The following is a 17,529-nucleotide window of genomic DNA, read 5'->3' as shown; positions in this document are numbered from 1 at the left end:
GTTCACCCACAGCTGTGATGGACGGTTCTGTGTGAGCTCAGACTCACCTTGCACTCCCAGCATCCTATCTCAAGTCTATACCTTGACTTTCACATTCTGCTTTAGGTCTGCTTTAGTCACAGTTCTCCAGAGAAACAGCACCAATAGGATAGATATAGATATAGATATAGATATATAGATATAAAGAGTAGTTTATCGTAAGAAGTTGGCTCACCCAATTACGAAGGCTGCCAAGTTCAGAATCTGCAGTGTAGGCCTACAGGCTCAAGACCCAGGAAAAGTCGATGATGCAGGGCTAGTTCAAAGGCCAGCAGGCAACGACCCAGTAGAGCTGAGGTCCCAGTTGCAGTCTGGAGACCCAGGAGAGCTGACGGGACAGATTAAGTCTGGAGGCCGTCTACTGGATAATTCCTCCAGCTGATTGGGCGAGGCCCACACACATTATATATAAAGTTCACCATTGCAAGGCCTTCTCCCACACAATGGGAGCTTGCTCACCACTCTCTCCTTGCCGGCTCTGATGCAAACACAGCTAGGAAATGCAGGACAGTTAGTGTCCCTAGGTGCAATCCTCAATCAACGGGGACAGACTTTGGCAGATGAATATTCCAGCCTCCCATCTTTCATGGGGACAATTCTGGGAGGCAGTCTCTAAATGTGGAGGTTCTACTGGAATGAAGCTTCCATTGCCTATAACTGCACTCTCAATAAAACACCCTTCTATTGGCTTTTCCTCCTTTTCTGTCTCACTCTCTATTTTCTCACTCCTGCTTACTGGGATCCCTTCCCTCAAAAAACTCCCTGCACCTAAATGCATGGCCAAGCTCTTCTTTGGGGGAACTTAGCTGCCTTCTCAGTAGCAGCTGATTCTGATGGCTCCCTCCTCCCTTGGCTACCCTGATTCTGTTCCTGCCTCTCTGACTTCTGTTTCTCTCACTGGTGTTCCTTCTGCTGGCCTGACCGTGACAATGCAGAATGTTCTGTCTTCTGCTCTCTTCCCTTCTCCCGCCCCAGACTCTCCTGCTTGCTGCCGTTCATTCCAGCCTAACACTTGCCTCTATCCCTGCTCCAGTCTCATGTTTTCTCCAGCCAGCTGGGGATCCCTTGAGGCTGCAGCTCTAGGCTCTCACACAAACGTGCCCACATCCAAACATAATCCATGCCCACATGGTTAGTGTCCCTTCTATGTTCCATGTCTCAGTTCACAGCATTACCATTCTGTCAATGTCCCAGAATAGAAACTTCAAAACTTCCCTCTCTCCCATCCCTCGGATCCTACTATCAATATCAGAAATATCTCCAGAATGGGTTCCCTCATCCCCATCCTTGCTGGCATTAACTCCATTCAGGGCCTCATCTCTTGAGTTGCTCTAATTGTGGTCTCCTGTCTTCTCTGTCTCCAGATCTTGCCACCACAATTGCAGCTGCTGGTTTGGTCCTCCTAAATCACAGATCATGCAGCAACACAGACAAATCTTTCCACTGCTTTCAAGTTTAAAACAAAGCAAAACCCTTTAAACTTTTGGCAGAGAAGAATTTGGGAAGGCACGTCTTCAGGTGAGGACATTGGTTGTTTAAGCATCCCTGATGCTTATTTGGGTACTTCTCCACCTCCACACCAAAGCTGCAGGTGTGAAGGGCGCCCTCTTCCACCCAAAACCTAGCCTAAGCTACCCAGATTCCCTGTCTGTAGCTCCCTTATCAAGGGAGAGTCAATCTAACACTTTCCAAATGAATTTCCTTAAAACCAGAGGGAAAAGTTCAAAGAAAATCCAAGAAACACACACACACACACATACACACACACACACACACACACACACACAGAGGCATCTAATCTTTAAAAATGAATGGATCTACTTTAAAACAAAATAAAACAAAACAAATAGATATAAATGCAAAACCTAAACTCTAAAAGGTTTAGAAGAAAATAAGAGAAAAATCACTGTGATCTTGAATTAGACAAGGTTTCTTATAGATGACACCAAAAGCACTATATACTAAAGAGAGAATTGATGAGTTGGATTTTATCAAAAGAAAAATGTTTGCTCTTTGAAAGACACTATTAAGAAAGTGAAAAAAACAAGTTATGGCCAGAGAAAGGGGAAAAAAATTTTTTTGACAGGAACGTCAGATTTAATGGTGAGTATTAGCAAGGACCGGAGAGAGCCAAGGCTCTCACAACTGCAGCACCAGCCATTTGCCCAGGGGCCATGATTAGGGATGTGTATGACCCCACAGCCATCTGGAATAAGCCGCATGTCTGTCACCATGTCTTCAACTTCATCTGCATTAAACTTAGTAAATCCCCACTTCTTGGAGATGTGGATCTTCTTCTGGCTGCCAGGGAACATGAACTTGGCTGTTTATAAGGCTTCAGTCATACGTTCCTTGTTCTGCAGCTTGGTGTGGATGGACACGATGACTTAGCCAATGTAGGCTCCAACCACTGTGCCCTGGAGCTTTTCAAAGTCACCTTGCGCACTGTCTGGAGCCTGTCAGCCTCAGCACAGGATGGCATCTTGTTGATGCAGACGAGGGGCAAAGGGTGGAACCACACTTGGATGTGAAAGCCCTCTGGGTCACTGCTTTTCATGGTGTACTTGTTGGCACAAATACTGGCGGCCTCCAGGGCTTTGGAAGAGAGCTGCTCATACTCAGCTGACACCACGTGACCACAGAATGGGAATTCATTCACTTTGCCTTCTTCTGCCCCAAGTCAAAGATGCAGATCCTTGGCATCAGAGACACCTCAGCAGAAGCAAGACTTTGGGTATGGCTTGTTCTTACAATACTGGTATACCAGGTGGAGCAGTGGCCCCTGGCGACACCAGGATCTTCAGTGCCTGTGGAAGGGATAGAGTGAGAGGAAAAAAAATTAATGATACTCCTGAAAAGGACCTTATATCCAGGACATATATGGAAATTTCAAAACTCAATAATAAGAAAACAAACAATCCAACAAACTAAGAACAAAAAATTTGAACAGACACTTCATCTGAGAAGATATATGGGTGGAAAGTAAACTCATGAAAAGAAGCTCCATAGCATTTGTTATTAGGGAAATGGGAATTAAAACCACGAGATACCTATCAGAATAGCTAATATTAAAAAGACTTAAACATACCAGGTGTGATATAGAAGAATATACATTGGTGGTGGGAATGCAAAATGGTACAACCACTCTGGAAAAATGTTCAGCAGTTTCTTCAAAAGGTAAATATATACACTGTATACCTATCATATGATTAAGCATGCCACCCCTAGACATTTACCCAGGAGAATTGAAAACATATGTCCATACAAAGACTTGTACATGACACGTACATTTGTTATAGCCAAAAATTTTTGTCCATGAACAGGTGAACGGATGAAGAAATTGTGGTACAATGGAATACTACTCAGCAATAAAATGGAACGAAAGAAATAAAAGAAATTGTGTGAGACAAAAAAAGAAAAGGAATGAAATATTTTTCATTGAAGTATAGTCAGTTTATAATGTTGTGTCAATTTCTGGTGTACAGCATAATGTTTCAGTCCTACATATACATACATATATTCCTTTTCATATTTTTTTCATGGTAGGTTACTACAAGATATTGAATGTATTTCCCTGTGCTATGCAGAAGGAACTTTTTTCTTGTTTTGTGAGGATTTTCCTTGTATTTTCAATTGGAAGAGATAGTCTGCCAATGTACAGTAGGTGTTCTGTGGGAACTGTCCATATGTAGATGTAGTTTTTGATGTATTTGTGGGAGGGGGTGAGCTGCAAGTCCTTCTACTCCACCATCTTGAAGCCCTCCTCCATTCCAAGGATTCACACAACAATATAGGTGAATCTCAAAATAATCACATTAAGTGAAAAAGGTCAGACAAAAAAGAATACATACTATGTGATTCCATTTATATAAAACAGATAATGCAAACCAATCGAAAGTGACAGGAAGCAGATTAGTGGTTTCCAGGAAAAGAGGCAGAGCAGAGAAGGGCAGAGGGAAGGACTGAAAAGGGGCACGAGGAAACTTTCAGGTGTGATAAATCTGTTCACTACCTTAATTGTGGTGATGGCTTCCCTGGTACATACGTGCCAAAACTCATTACACTGTACACCTTAAACACGTGCAGTTTATTGAATGTCTACTCTACTTTGACGATGCTGTTAAAGATATTTGACTTGAAAAAACTGAGAGTCTTGACTGATTCAAAGTCCTGCTTCCAGTTTCTTTCAAAGGACCTCCCTCACCCATAAAAGGAGGCTGCTGAAGGATCATAAATCTGGTTTTAAAATCCTGCAGCCCAAGTTGTTGTATGACCTTGTACTGATTACTTAACCTCTCACAGCCTCCCAGTTTCTTCATCCATAAAATGGGACTAATAATCTCCCTCACAGTCTTGTTGCTAAAACTTGAGTGAACTAACAGATGAGAGAGCTGACAGCGGTGCCCAGGTGCATGGGGCCCCTTCACTGAGGTAGTCAGGTTCATTTCTGTCCCCTTCCTTTCCCCCTCCTTTCCTCTTTCCTGCCAGGCAGGGAGGGATCCTCCTCACAAAGACATTCAGAGGGTAAACAATGGGGAGGAAACGGGGCAGAGGGCTTGGATTGTGTTCCCCTGAAAACAGTGCCTGAGACCAGAACTTGAGACTTCCTGGAGGGTGGTCCCAGAGATAAGGACGGAGGGAGTAGAAAATGTGAGTCAGGGAAGGAGAAAACATCCCCAAAAGGTACCTATTAATTTAGCTATCGATGTGGAGCTCAGTCCAGCCAGAAGTCCCCTGAACTGTATAGAACACACCTCAGAATTGCCCCTTTGAAAGACAAGCGGCTGGGGCGCTGGCGTATGTCCTCCACGGTGATGGTTGCCCTCAGAGTATTAATTCTCCTCTCCTCTTGCTGCAATTCTGTCAACAGAGGGAGAAAAACAGACACAGGCCTCTTACATGGGGCACGGGTGGAGTCGTGGGGCCATCCACTGCAGCTTCTGCTCAAATCAAAGAGGGCCTGAGGATGTGCGGCTTGGGGCACCAAAAGCAGCTGCCTCAGACCCAAAGCCCATCCTTGGGTCAACCGCGTGACCTTCTCAACCTCAGACAGCCTTACAGCTGAGAAGCTAGAGACCCAGGATTGAAGCCCTCTCTCCTCTAGACCACAGGGGCACAACTGACTTCCTCAGTTGCTCCCTCAGGATGCTCCTCTGGGAGAGAGCAGAGAGAATACCTGAGGGGTGAGTCACTACGGGAGCCCCGGGAGGAAAGGGTGGGGCCGGGAATTTACCAGAAGGAAGCGCTAGCTGTTTGACTGAGCAGCAGTGAAATCATTTTTCTCTGCTCTCCAAATAAATTGTGAATTAGAACTGTTCCTCAGATTGGAAACGTAATAATGTTGATTGTATTCATGTCCCTTAAGCACGTATTAAGCACGTACTATGTGCCTGGAAATGTGCTGTGTTCTTTTATTTCATTTCATCCTCACAGCAACTCAATCCAGTAGGTACTATAATTAACTGAAGCACAGAGAGGTTGAGTAACTTGCTAAATGCCAAACAGCTAGTAACTTGTAGAGCTAGAATTCAATCCCAGGTAGCTTGACCTCAGACCTGGACCTTTGACCATTAGGCTATACTCATTTCCTTATGAAAAAAAGAGGGGGAGGGGAGGGTATAGCTCAGTGGTAGAGTGCATGCCTAGCATGCATGAGGTCCTGGGTTCCATCCCCAGTATCTCCATTAAAAAAGAGAGAGAGAGAGAAAGTAGAACATCCAGCTGGGGAAGCAGTTTGAGGCAGTGACCTGCCCCACTGGGATGAGAGGGGCTGGAAGAGCACAGAAATTAGATCATCAACATTAACTAGACATAGCAAAGAGAGAGGACTCCACAGTGATAGAAGTTGTATTATGGTTGTTGTATATGTGTGAACACTTGTCATTGATGGCTGCTCAAAGTCTTTTTAGTCTTATGATGGTTAGTCTTATAAGGTAAAATAAAAAGAAGTTACTCTTCCCAGCCTCCTTTGCCTTTAACCTGCAGACAGGAAACTTAAGTTCTGCCACTGGGACACTACTTGGAAATTGGCTCCGTGAAGAAAAAGATGATGAATAGAGATTCATTTTGCTGGGGCAGGTGGTCCTAGGCAGCGTGGGTTTTTGTGAAAGCATCAGTCTCTCCACTTTGCTAAGGAAAAATAAGTTAAAAGGGACTTTTGACCTGCTTGGAATAAAGGAAGGAGAAGAGTATGCCCTGGGCACTGGAAGGGGCTCCCCCAAAAGAATCCAAGAGCAGAGAGAAGTAGGAGCCACAGCAGGTAGGCTCCTAAAGGTTCTGGACCCAATTCCAATGCGTGTGGTGGGTGAGGAGGCAGTGATTCCACACCACCAAGCAAATTCTCAGACACCAGAAGGGTGTCCTACAATTCAACTTAATTCTGATCCTATCCACCTAGAGATAGCACCAGATCCCACAGGTGGTTAAGGACTCCATCCCACAAGACTGCTCCCAGCCCTGCCAACTTCAGACACAGCTCCAGGATTGTAACTTACCTGGATTTCTAGCCAACAGGCTAGAGATTGGAAATTCCAACAAACCGTGCCCTGGGTTCGATTAATTTGCTAGAGTGACTCACAGAAGTCAGGGAAACATTTCACCTACTTGATGACCGGTTTATTATAAAAGGATAGAATTCAGAAACAGCCAGATGGAAGAGATGCATAGGGCGAGGTGTGTGGGAAGGGGTGCAGAGCTTCCGTGCCCTCTCTAAACACTGCTCTCTCCAAATACCCTTGTGTTCACTAACCCAGAAGCTCTCTGAACCCGTCCTGTTGAGGTTTTATGGAGGCTTCGTTACACAGGCGTGACTGATTAACTCATTGCCAATGGTGGTAGATTCAACCTCCAGCCCGCTCTCCCCTCCCCAGAGTAGTGGGGTAGGGTGGTGGATACTGAATGTTTCAATGCTCTTATTGCAAGGTTGGTTCCCTTGGCAACCAGCCCCCATCCCTAAATTATCTAAGGGCTTTCTAAAAGTCACTTCATTAACATAGCAAAAGACACCTTCTCTGCTCTTGACATGGGAAATTCCAAGTGTTTTAAGAGCTCAGTATCATAGATCCCTTTCCAAGTGAAACCTTTTCTCCGTAACTCTACTCTGCTCAAATCCGGGGGTTTGTTTTGTGGCTTTTCTAAGTTGAGTGCAGCCCAGTCTTCAAAGGTGACAGTTAATTTGCCCATAGTTGCACCCTTTTCCTCCTCTGGGGAAGGTTTGTTTTTCAGCAGCTGGAAGTAGAGAAAAGGGTTCCCCTGATGAGCGCCAGCTGCCTTACACCAGTGGGAAGGACCTGCACTGCCACAGTAAAAAAAGTTCCTCTTTTATGTTTGTGCTTCACATCCAGACCAATTTTAAAAAGAAGACGACTTTTTATTTCTTCACCTGCAAAATTTGATAATAGGTCTCCCCTCACAGAATTGTGATGACTTTCTGTGAAAGCGCTTTTTGAACCATCAAGTGTAAAACAGACTAGCCTGTTATCATTGTTGATGATAATAATGACGCATGGGTTGGGAGCAGGGGTTGGGGAAGGTGACTCAGCCAGTCTGGACTCCTTGCCTTTTCCGAAGGTCACACTGTGAAGTTTGCACCTTTGCTCATTACATCCTCTCTGACTGGAATCACACTCCCAGGTTTATGTCTGTGAAAACTCTATTCCTCATTGGAATGCCAAGGGCTAACTTCAGTCAGGTCTTAAATGTGATGTCACCAGATTTATAACTGCAAGAAATCGAGAGGAAGCAGCTGAGTAGATTTCTGGTTAGGCTGGTGACAGGTCGGGGAGGGAAGCTGCTGCATTTCTGGTCCATGTCCTGGGGGAAAGGAGGAGGCTGAAAGGTGGAATTACTATAGAACTTTCATGAATTCACTTTAGGAAAGTAAGAAAATACAGATAAAAATACGAATATAAAATACAAGAAAATAAAGTCACCTATAAACCCACCAGCCATTACTTTAAACATTTTTCTATTTGCCCATCTAGATATTTTTCTAAGCATATATATATAGATATAGATATATAAACAAATTTCCTTTTTTAAATAAAATTTAATGTTCAAATCAAGTTACTAAATGGCTATTAATATAGCCATCTCCCTAATGCACGGAATCATATTTTAGCAGGCTTTTTGTGGTAAAATATACATAACATAAAATCTACCATTCTGATCACTTTTGAGAATACATTTCAGTGGAATTAAATACATTTACATTGTTGCATAACCATCACCACCATCCATCTCCAGAACTTTTCATCTTCCCAAACTAAAACACTATACCCATTTAACAGTAAATCCCCATTGTCTTCTCCCCCTAGCCCCTGGCAACCACCATTCTTCTTTCTGTCTCTAAGAATTGATTATTCCAGGTACCTCAGATAAGTGGAATTGTACAATATTTGTCTGTGACTGGCTTATTTCACATAGCGTAATAGCTTCAATGTTCATCCATGTTGTAGCATGTGCCAGAATTTTATTCCTTTCTAAGGCTGAATAATATTCTGTTGCATGTATATACTGTGTTTTGTATGTCCATTCATCCATTTATGGACATTTGCATTGTTTCCCCCTTTTGACCACTGTAAATAATGCCACTATAAACGTTGGTGTACAAATATCTATTTCAATCCCTGCTTTCAATTCCTTTGGGTAAATACTCAGAAGTGGAATTGCTGGTAGCAGATCCTTTTTTAAATCAGCCAGCCACCCTCTCTGGTTTCTATGAGTCTAATATGATGCTAAATGGTTTTGTGGTTGAAGTTATGGGAAAACCATTATTCCTCCTTGCATTTCACAATTCGGTCTAGGGTAAGTTTTCTTCATCTTCTTGACGCACCTCCATTAAAAATTTCTTTAGGGAAGAGTCTGTTGGTGTTAAACTCAGTTTTCATCTATTTGAAAATGTCTTTTTTTAAAACAGTCTCAAAAAATAATTTTGCTGGTTACACAATTGAATGTTTACAGTTTTTTTTCCCCCTTTCTTTTAGGACTTTGGAATCATTCCTGTGTCTTCTGGTTTCCACTGTGGCTGTCAGGAAGTATGCCATTGGTTTAGCTGTGTTCTTTGTAAATGATCTATGTTTCCTCTCTAGCTTTTAGATTGTTTATCTTCATTGTTTTGCAGTTTCACTGAAATGTATCTAAATGTGGATTTCTTTATATTTATCGTTCTTGGTATAGATTGTGCTTCCTATATTTATGAATTCCTATCTTTCATCAATTTTTGAAATTTTTCAGCCATTTTCTCCCATTGCCTTGTCCTCATTTTTTCCTCTTCTCATGGGGAGACCAATTTGATGGTTGTTAGATCTCCTCATTCTTTGTCTCTTAATTTTTGTATCTGCTTGTCTCATTTGGTGCATTCCGGTGAATTTTTTTCAGGTTCATTTTTTAGTACACTTTCTTCAGCTGTATCTTCTGCATTGCCATTTTAATTTTACTGGTTACATATTGTTTTTGATTTCTTGATATTATTTTTCCCCCTAAATCTATTGGGGTATTTTTTTATAATCTGTTATTTCTTGCTTATTCTTTCTAGTCTATCTTTTATTTCTTTAAACATTTCACAATAGCTTCTTTAGATTCTTCATCAGATTGTTCCAAATTCTGAAGCTCTTAAAGATTTACACCTGTTAATTATTGTCCCTCCTGATTCTCCTTTGTGTTACTTGAACCCTTATATATTTAGGAACTTTTTGTGAGTTTACATTTGGCTGAATTTAATCCAGAAGCTCAATTGAGGATGCTTTACTCTAAGGAGAATCCAATTTGCTTCTGTTGGTCTTCAGGGGGCATTAATAATATGGGGCCACTTAATCTTAAGCTTATGGTTTACTTAAGCAAAGGGAAAGTTAAAATTCCAAGCACAGATCCATGTGGGAGCAGATCTCACATGGCAAACTAGCATTTTTATTAATGTTAATATCTAGTGCTACAGCCTGGATAAGCTTGTAGCTTCTCTCTGCAAGCAGGTGGAATTTTTCCTTTCCACTAAAAAATATAGCCCCTTTGAGGGTCCCAGCTTTGGGGGCAATAGGGTTGTCTCACATTTAGCTCTTCCATCTTCCTAGGCTCTAGGGCTTACTCTCTGGTCCTCCCCCAACCTCCCTTAGCCCCTACCCAGTTCCCAAAGCTCTTAAGTTTTTAGTTAGTTGATCTGTTTACTTACTATTTACTTTTTGTTTTGTATTGTTGTATTTTGATGGTTTCAGGGATGCACTCGGGAAATTACCTGTATTTTCTCAGGAGCACCCTAAGTTATTTTTAAAATATGTTTTTGGGCTTTATATTTAGGTATTCTGCATTGGGAGATTTTTGAGAACTCTGTCATACTACTGGAAGAGAATTTTTAAAACAAACAAAAATGTGATTATACAGTACATATGTTTTATAACTTGCTTTTTTTCCCTGTTGATGTATGATAAACACCTGTTGTATTAAATACAGGTCTAGAGCACCATTTTAATGAGTACATAGTCTTTCATTGCATAATATATTCAATCTTTTTCCTATTATTGGATATTTAGGGTTCTATTTTTTCACTATTTTAAACAACACTTCAGTGAATATCCTTACAGCTAAATCTTTGCATACATCATGATCTTCTTCCCTCTTTTAACTGTTTATAAAAGGAATATGTGTTAATATAAGTTATTCAAATACTAAGGAGAATAAAAATTCTCCATAATCCTTTTTCACTATAACTTCAATTAATACTGTTTGGTCTATAACTGGGATCTCTTAATCAAACAACAGATGAGAATTAGGGCTAGAATATGCGAGGGACCACACCCTCTGCCTCCCCACTCCCACCCCAACAACTGGGAATATGGAATTGGAGCAGGTACTAGGGATGGGCTGAAGGTAACCAAAGACAATCAGAAATAGCGAACTGAAGGGATGAGAGACTTCCAAATAGACTCCAAAAGCTTGGGGCAACGGGGGTCAGAGGTGCCAGGTCTCAGCTCCAAAATTCAGGAATCAGCTCTGCCTTGCCTGTCCCCTCCTGCCAGAAGCAGATGGTCCTCTCAGTCACTGACTCCAGGCTCCTCTCCCTGCTCCTCCCTCTCTTAAAAGGGCCTGGTTTATTTTGAGTCAAAATGTATTATAAGCTCTGACACTATATCCAACCCTATGCTTTACAGTGACTTCCCCCAGGTCTCAGGGTCTTGTATCAATCTAAAGAAATCCAACTGAGTGGGGAGGGTCTAGCGTAGTAGTAGAGTACATGCCTAGCATGCATGAGATCCTGGGTTCAACCCCCAGTACCTCCATTAATATAGATAAATAAGCCTAATTACCTCTCCCCCAAAGGAAAACAAAACAAACAAACAAAACAGAAGAAATCCAACCATGAAAAGTTTATAAACACACTTCCAACTTCTTTCTAACTGCTCCCCTGCACCCACAACCTTCAAAAGGAGCCTGGGTGTTGAGCCCAGGGTCTTCTCTCAGAATCATAAAAGGAATGGCCATCCTCTCTGATGACTCTTAGTTCCTGAACTAGACTTTTGTGAGGACCTGCTGCACTTGCCTTTATATTCTGTGAGATACCACCAAATCACTATAATAAAGTCTACTTCAGATGGATTCTGTCAACTGTGCAGGTACAGGTAAGAGATCCCAAATGATAGAGAAGCCCAACCTCCTTTCTCCTCCCAATGAGTATGGAGCACCAGCTGGGTGACCTGCATCTTAAGGAAGCCCCAAAAGTTTAGGTTGTTCATTTATTAATTTAATTCAACAAGTATTTATTGGGTACCTACTATGTACTGGCTTTTAAAGAGACAATAATCTAAGAATTCCCTAAATAGCTCGAAAATAGCATGGACTGACTTCACTAAAATTCATGATGTGGATCCTGGAGTTCCAGTTGCTCTAGAAACCACAGTTAACTGCTGGTCACTTTTGCTCCAACTAGCAGAGCTCATGGACTACTGGGCAGAATGGAAAGTTCATACAAAGATGAGCACCTTCCAGTGAGAGCTGGCCCATGACCCGCAGGGTTGGGTCTCCCCACGTAGGGCTGAGTGCCCAGGACTGGCTGTATCTAGCTCCATAACCTCCAGCCATGGTCATGCCTTGGGCAGGTAAAATATGGACACCTTTTGTCTACCCTAAATCCTCAAGCCCACCCCCACCCAAGCTCCTTAGTTCTCCAAGGCCCTTGTCCAGAGCATATGCTTATTGGGAACATTTATTAACCAGACAATTTGCACAGAGGAGTTGCCATTGTAGGGAGAGGGTAGAGAGGCTCTAAGGCAGTTCCACCGCAGGGTACACCATAACACTCTGGCTGGGCCAATTCATCTAGCTGACCACAGGGCCCTGGGAGAGGGTCTTGGTCTTGCCAGTGGACAAATCACTACCAATGACAGGAATACAGACAGGGACCCTCACTACACTGTTGGACGCTTCACACCTTCCTCTGTCACCTTCACGACCAGCTGAAGCCTGTGTGAAAATAGCAAAGCTTGATGGTTTAGGGACAGGCTCTGATGTCAGTCCCATACTGGCATGGGCCAGATACTTAACCTGTCAGTGTTTTCATTTCCTCACCCACAAGAAGGGATAAAAGCAGCTCCTATCCCGTTAGAGTTGATCTGAGAATTAAATAAGCTAATATATGTACCTGACCCATGGTGAGCTTTAGAGAAGTGTTAACTCTGATCTTAGGGCAGCTGTGGGAGAGCTGAGGTCTAGGACCACAATATCCTCCTTGGCACCATCCGCTCCCCCAACACCCCAGGCTTGGCAGTGGGTGGGAGTGGGAGTCCTGTGGGAGAAGGCAGAGACACCAACTGTAGGGGGCGGTCGATTGTGGGTTCCTACTGCGGCACCCTAAATACCCAGTGACAACTCACCTGGCCATGGCAAGTTAAGAAAACTGGCTTCCGTTTGCACCCTCGCAAGCGCTCCCTTACCTCCGCCCCCGGGGCGGGACTGTAGAGGCGACCGTCAAAGAAGGAAGTCATTCTGCCAGTGTAGAGGATTCGGGAAGCGGAATCTGTAAGTGGCCTGGAGATTCACCCCCTCTGCCATCCCCGTGGGCTCGCAACTTTTAGAAGCCTCTCGCACCTTCCAGCCTGATGTCCTGCGTTAAGTTATGGTGAGTGGAGCGTGAGGTACGGATCCGCAGACACACACACACACACACACACACACACACACACACACACACACACACACACACAGCACCCCGCCGACTCGCTCTGGGAGAGCCTTTCTGCCGGTGCCAAGGGCGCAAAGGGTTGGGGCGCAGTGGGTCTCACGGGGAAGGCTGGGGATTGAACTGAACGTGCCGAGTCACAGGGGTCGCGAGGAGGGGGGCGGTGCCGGGAGCAGCGCGGGCTTGGGGCCGTGGCCAGCTGCTGACGAGGCCCCCTCTTTCAGGCCCAGCGGTACCTCAGCCCCCCTGGTGCCCATCGAGGAACTGGAGAACCCGAAATTCGTTGGCAGAGGCGGATTCGGTGCCGTCTTCCGGGCACAACACAAGACTTGGGGTTTAGATGTGGCGGTCAAGATCGTGAACTCGTGAGTGACCCGAGCTGCCTGGCCGGTGGGCGGGTGCCAAGGAGGCGGGGCCTGAGTGGGGAAGGGAAAGATCTTTCCAGGAGCAGAGTGCGACCTCAACTCTCTTCTGAGGGCAGGAAGGCGATATCCAGGGAAGTGAAGGCCATGGCAAGTCTGCATAACGAGCATGTGCTGCTCCTCCTGGGCGTCACAGAGAAGCTGGAGTGGGACTACATGTCTGGGCCGGCTCTGGTAACTCAATTCATGGAGAATGGTTCCCTGGAGGAGTTACTCCGGACCCGGTGCCCTCGGCCCTGGCCGTTCCTCTGCCGTGTGCTGCAGGAGTTGGTCCTCGGAATGTGCTACCTACACAGCCAGAATCCCGTGCTTCTACACCGGGACCTCAAGCCCTCCAACGTCCTGTTGGACTCCGAGCTGCACGCCAAGGTCAGCCCATCCATAACCCAGCCCAACCTCTGCACAGGGTCCTGCACCAGAGCTGCTCCAGCTCCACCCACTGGACACAGGACCCGCTGCAGCCCTGCCTTCTGAATACCCTCAGTAACTCCCTCTGGACACAGTGCTGCCCAAGTGTCAGGGCTGACCCAGGAGCTTTAACCCCTACCATACCAGGTGACAGAGGCTTTGACCAACATGGTCAGTTCCACAGGTCCACCCTACCAGGCCCTCTAAAGACCTATGGCTGGCCTAGCCCGGGAAACTCAGGCCTTGACCCAGTCCCATGGAGAGGGGACCTAGACCTCCAACCAGGAGCCCCACTGATCCTATCATTCCCCTAACCCTCCACACCACCTTTACAAGGCCGGGACTGCACCTTCTGCATGGGAGGCAAGGATTTTGGAAGCTTCCTGGCCCCATCCATCCTCTATCTCTTCCTTCTCTCCCTTTGCAGCTGGCAGATTTTGGCCTGTCCACATTTCAGGGAGGCTCACAGTCAAGGGCAGGATCTGGGGAGTCAGGGTGCACCCCAGCCTACTTGGCCCCAGAACTGTTGGCTGATATAAACCAGAAGGCCTCCATGGCCAGTGATGTCTACAGGTAAGGTATCCACTCCAAACACACACCCCCAGTTTCTACACCTCTCTGGGCCCTTCTAAAGGATGGTATATGGGAAAAGACTCTTGCCAGCAGCTGAGTCAAGTCTCAGCTTTGTGTCTCCTGCAGCTTTGGGATCCTAATGTGGGCAGTGCTGGCCGGAAGAGAAGCTGAGAGTAAGACTCTAGGCAGACTCTGGGATCCTTAACTTCAGGTGCCCCCCTCCCCCAAGCCACCAACTCCCTTCTCCCAGCCCCCAAGCCCTCCTCTTCCTGTTTACCTGCTCAGACTGCCCAACTCCCTCCTCACCTCTCCCTGGACTACACTCCCTGCCCCTTTCCATGATGGAGCAGGTGGCCCTCCTACTCTGAATGCCTTCTCTTCACATCCCCTACCCCCACCTCAGTAGTGGATCAGACATCACTGGTGCGGGAAGCAGTGTGTGAGAGGCAGATCCGGCCCCCACTGACTGAGCTGCCCCAGTCCAGCCCTGAGACTCCTGGCTTGGAAGGACTGAAGGATTTAATGCAGCACTGCTGGAGCCATACGCCCAGGAACAGGCCCTCCTTCCAAGGTGCACTGGCCACTTAGCTGGCAGCTGGGGTAGGCTTGGATCTGTGGGCAGGGACTTTTCCCCGGAAAAGAGCTTTTGCTCACCTGCCACCCACTCTGCCTTCTCTCCAGAATGCAGACAGAACACCCAGAAAGCCCTCGACCTGGTAAAGAAGGGAGATGTATCTGGTACAAAGATGATTGCCGCAGTCTCCACGGTGAGCGCCCAACACCACTTCCCCAACCCAGGACCTGGGTAGGGGTGGCACAACATGGCTCCCTTGACCACCCAGTGACTCCCCACTCTTCTCTGAGCCTTGACCCTCGTCTTCACTCTCCCCACCCCAACCTTTCATTCCCAGGCAATGGGCCAAGAGACTCCTCCCTCAGGTTTACTCTAACTCTCCCACCTCCAAGGCCAGCCAGCTCCCTGTCTTTGCAGGTGAAGAAGTTCCTGTCTGAGCACAGGGGCAGCAACAGGTTGTCTGCCTGCAAACCAGGCCTGGAAAGTACAGAAATGGATGGCCCTGGGGGAACCACAGGAAGCCGTGATTCCCTGGTCTCTGAAATGATGAACAGCCTGAATCTGGAGGGTCACCCCAGCTCTGTTCCTGAAAAATATACAAACCTTCCTGAGAGAAGCAGTACCCAGAGAGAGCCGGTTCAGCATGCCTGGACTGCAGAGATGTCTTCAGATTCAACAGCCCGAACTCCTCAAACTCCAGAGACCTCATCTTTCAGAAACCAGAAGCCCAGCCCCAGTTCAGGTTGGACCCCAGGTCCTGGACCCCAAGGGAATCAGGTGAGACATGGGCAGGACTGGGGGATGCACTAGGGCTCCTGTGAATTCTGTCCCCTTGCCAGGGAAAACTGGGGGCTAAGGGGATCTGCAGTAGGGAAACAGGCCCCAGGACAGGAAGCCTGAGAGCAGTGTGTTGTTTGTAGGGGGCTGAGAGTCCTGGCACCAACTGGCTTCCCAGAGCTCCAGGGCCAGATCTGATACCAGGTACCCACTCTCTACTCCTTTTCTCCTGCTCAATTCTTCTACCAGCTTCTTCCTCAAGACCGCATATCCAGGGTACTTGGGGAGGGGGGATGAGAAATGGCTAGAGGCCATCTACCCCAATCTTCTTATTTTATAAATGAAGAAATGGATGTCCACTAGGATTGGGTCCCCCTGAGATCACACAGCAAAGCCAAGATTTGCCCCTGAGCCTTCTGACTTTCCCCAACACCACCTCTGTGAACCCCTAAATTCCATAGTTGCTATGTCGGTCCAGAGGGCCTCCACATAGAAAAGACCCAAATGTCAGAGTCTCAGATGTTGGTTGCCACTCCTCTTGAACTTCTGCAAACTCAATTCTGAAGGTGCAACCTGGAGGGGAAGGCCAGAGGCACACCTTGACGCTGTCACTGGCAGGCCGAGACCCCATACTTGCATTTCCCCCAGGTGAACACGAGGTGCCGCTGCCCCTCCACGCTGCTGCTCTTCCTACTTTGCATCTGTCTCTGACCACTTAACCCTCCCACCACCATCACTATTTCTCTTAAAGGGCCATGGTCTTTTACCATACTTGACAGCCAAGGAGTACAGATTGGATACAACAACTACATGACTATACAAGGAAGACCTACCTCGTTCATGCAGGGCCTGGCACTTCGGGGCACAGATAGGGGCCCCCAGCATGGCCCCCAAACAGCAGGTTCAAAAGAAGGGCCACAAGAACCTGAAGCCTGGAGTTAGCCACAGAGCTGGAATCATAACAGCGGGAATTGAATCAGCTTCTAAACTGCCTCCTGGACTTGAGGCAGCTAGCCGAGACTTTCTCTGAGGGACATCAGGCCTGTACCTGAACTGTCTTTGTGTCTCTAAAGGTCAATAAAGATGGTGGAATTTTGACCAAAGCACCGTGCAAGAGGCTAAGGCTTCAGCAGGGGTGGGAAGGGGCATGGATGAGAGACCAGGGAGCTGATAAGGGAATGGGAGGCCAGAAGCGAAATGCTGAGGCCTGGGGGTGGGCAATGTGGCACACGAGGTCAGGTTCCAGCTGGCGGCAGGAAGGAATCCTGAGGGCTTGGCTCCTGGGGCCGCTCTAATCTCTAGGCAGAGCATTTCCTGCAGGCAGGCTGAGACCCCACCATAAACCAAACCCTGAGGATTGAGGCTGTGGTCCCACTCCCCCCCTTTTCTACTGGGCTGTGGAGACTTGGCAGTGGGGCCCTGATGAGGAGGCTCTCCATGGGAATTCACAGACCCCAGTACATCTTTGTCCTGCACGATGCACCTAGTCTCTCATAGGTCAGTCTCATACCACCTCCCTCTGCCACATACACCCATGCACACGTTGCTTCCGTTGCTTCCGTGTAGGCATC

General features: G+C 46.5%; 1 protein-coding gene and 1 pseudogene across 2 annotated transcripts; one reads left to right on the top strand and one right to left on the bottom strand.

Moving 5' to 3' along the window:
• Positions 1 to 210: 210 nt before the first annotated feature.
• On the bottom strand, positions 211 to 13,010 carry LOC102506570 (annotated as a pseudogene).
• Positions 12,985 to 17,061, top strand: RIPK3 (receptor interacting serine/threonine kinase 3). 2 transcript variants are annotated; one of them, XM_006172835.3, is made up of 10 exons: positions 12,985 to 13,144; positions 13,429 to 13,569; positions 13,686 to 13,995; positions 14,462 to 14,607; positions 14,734 to 14,780; positions 15,011 to 15,178; positions 15,289 to 15,374; positions 15,599 to 15,958; positions 16,102 to 16,162; positions 16,710 to 17,061. In XM_006172835.3, the coding sequence occupies exons 1-10, from the start codon at positions 13,125 to 13,127 to the stop codon at positions 16,898 to 16,900; spliced, it is 1,530 nt and encodes a 509-aa protein (XP_006172897.2). In that variant the 5' UTR covers positions 12,985 to 13,124; the 3' UTR covers positions 16,901 to 17,061. The 2 variants fall into 2 exon arrangements, with proteins under 2 accessions (XP_006172897.2, XP_032337664.1); XM_032481773.1 differs by lacking the exon at positions 16,102 to 16,162.
• Positions 17,062 to 17,529: the final 468 nt, after the last annotated feature.

The sequence above is a fragment of the Camelus ferus genome, chromosome 6 (assembly GCF_009834535.1).
Source record: "Camelus ferus isolate YT-003-E chromosome 6, BCGSAC_Cfer_1.0, whole genome shotgun sequence".
NCBI lineage: Eukaryota > Metazoa > Chordata > Mammalia > Artiodactyla > Camelidae > Camelus > Camelus ferus.
Note: the sequence above shows the minus strand (reverse complement) of the source record. Positions and strands in the feature narration are given on the sequence as shown.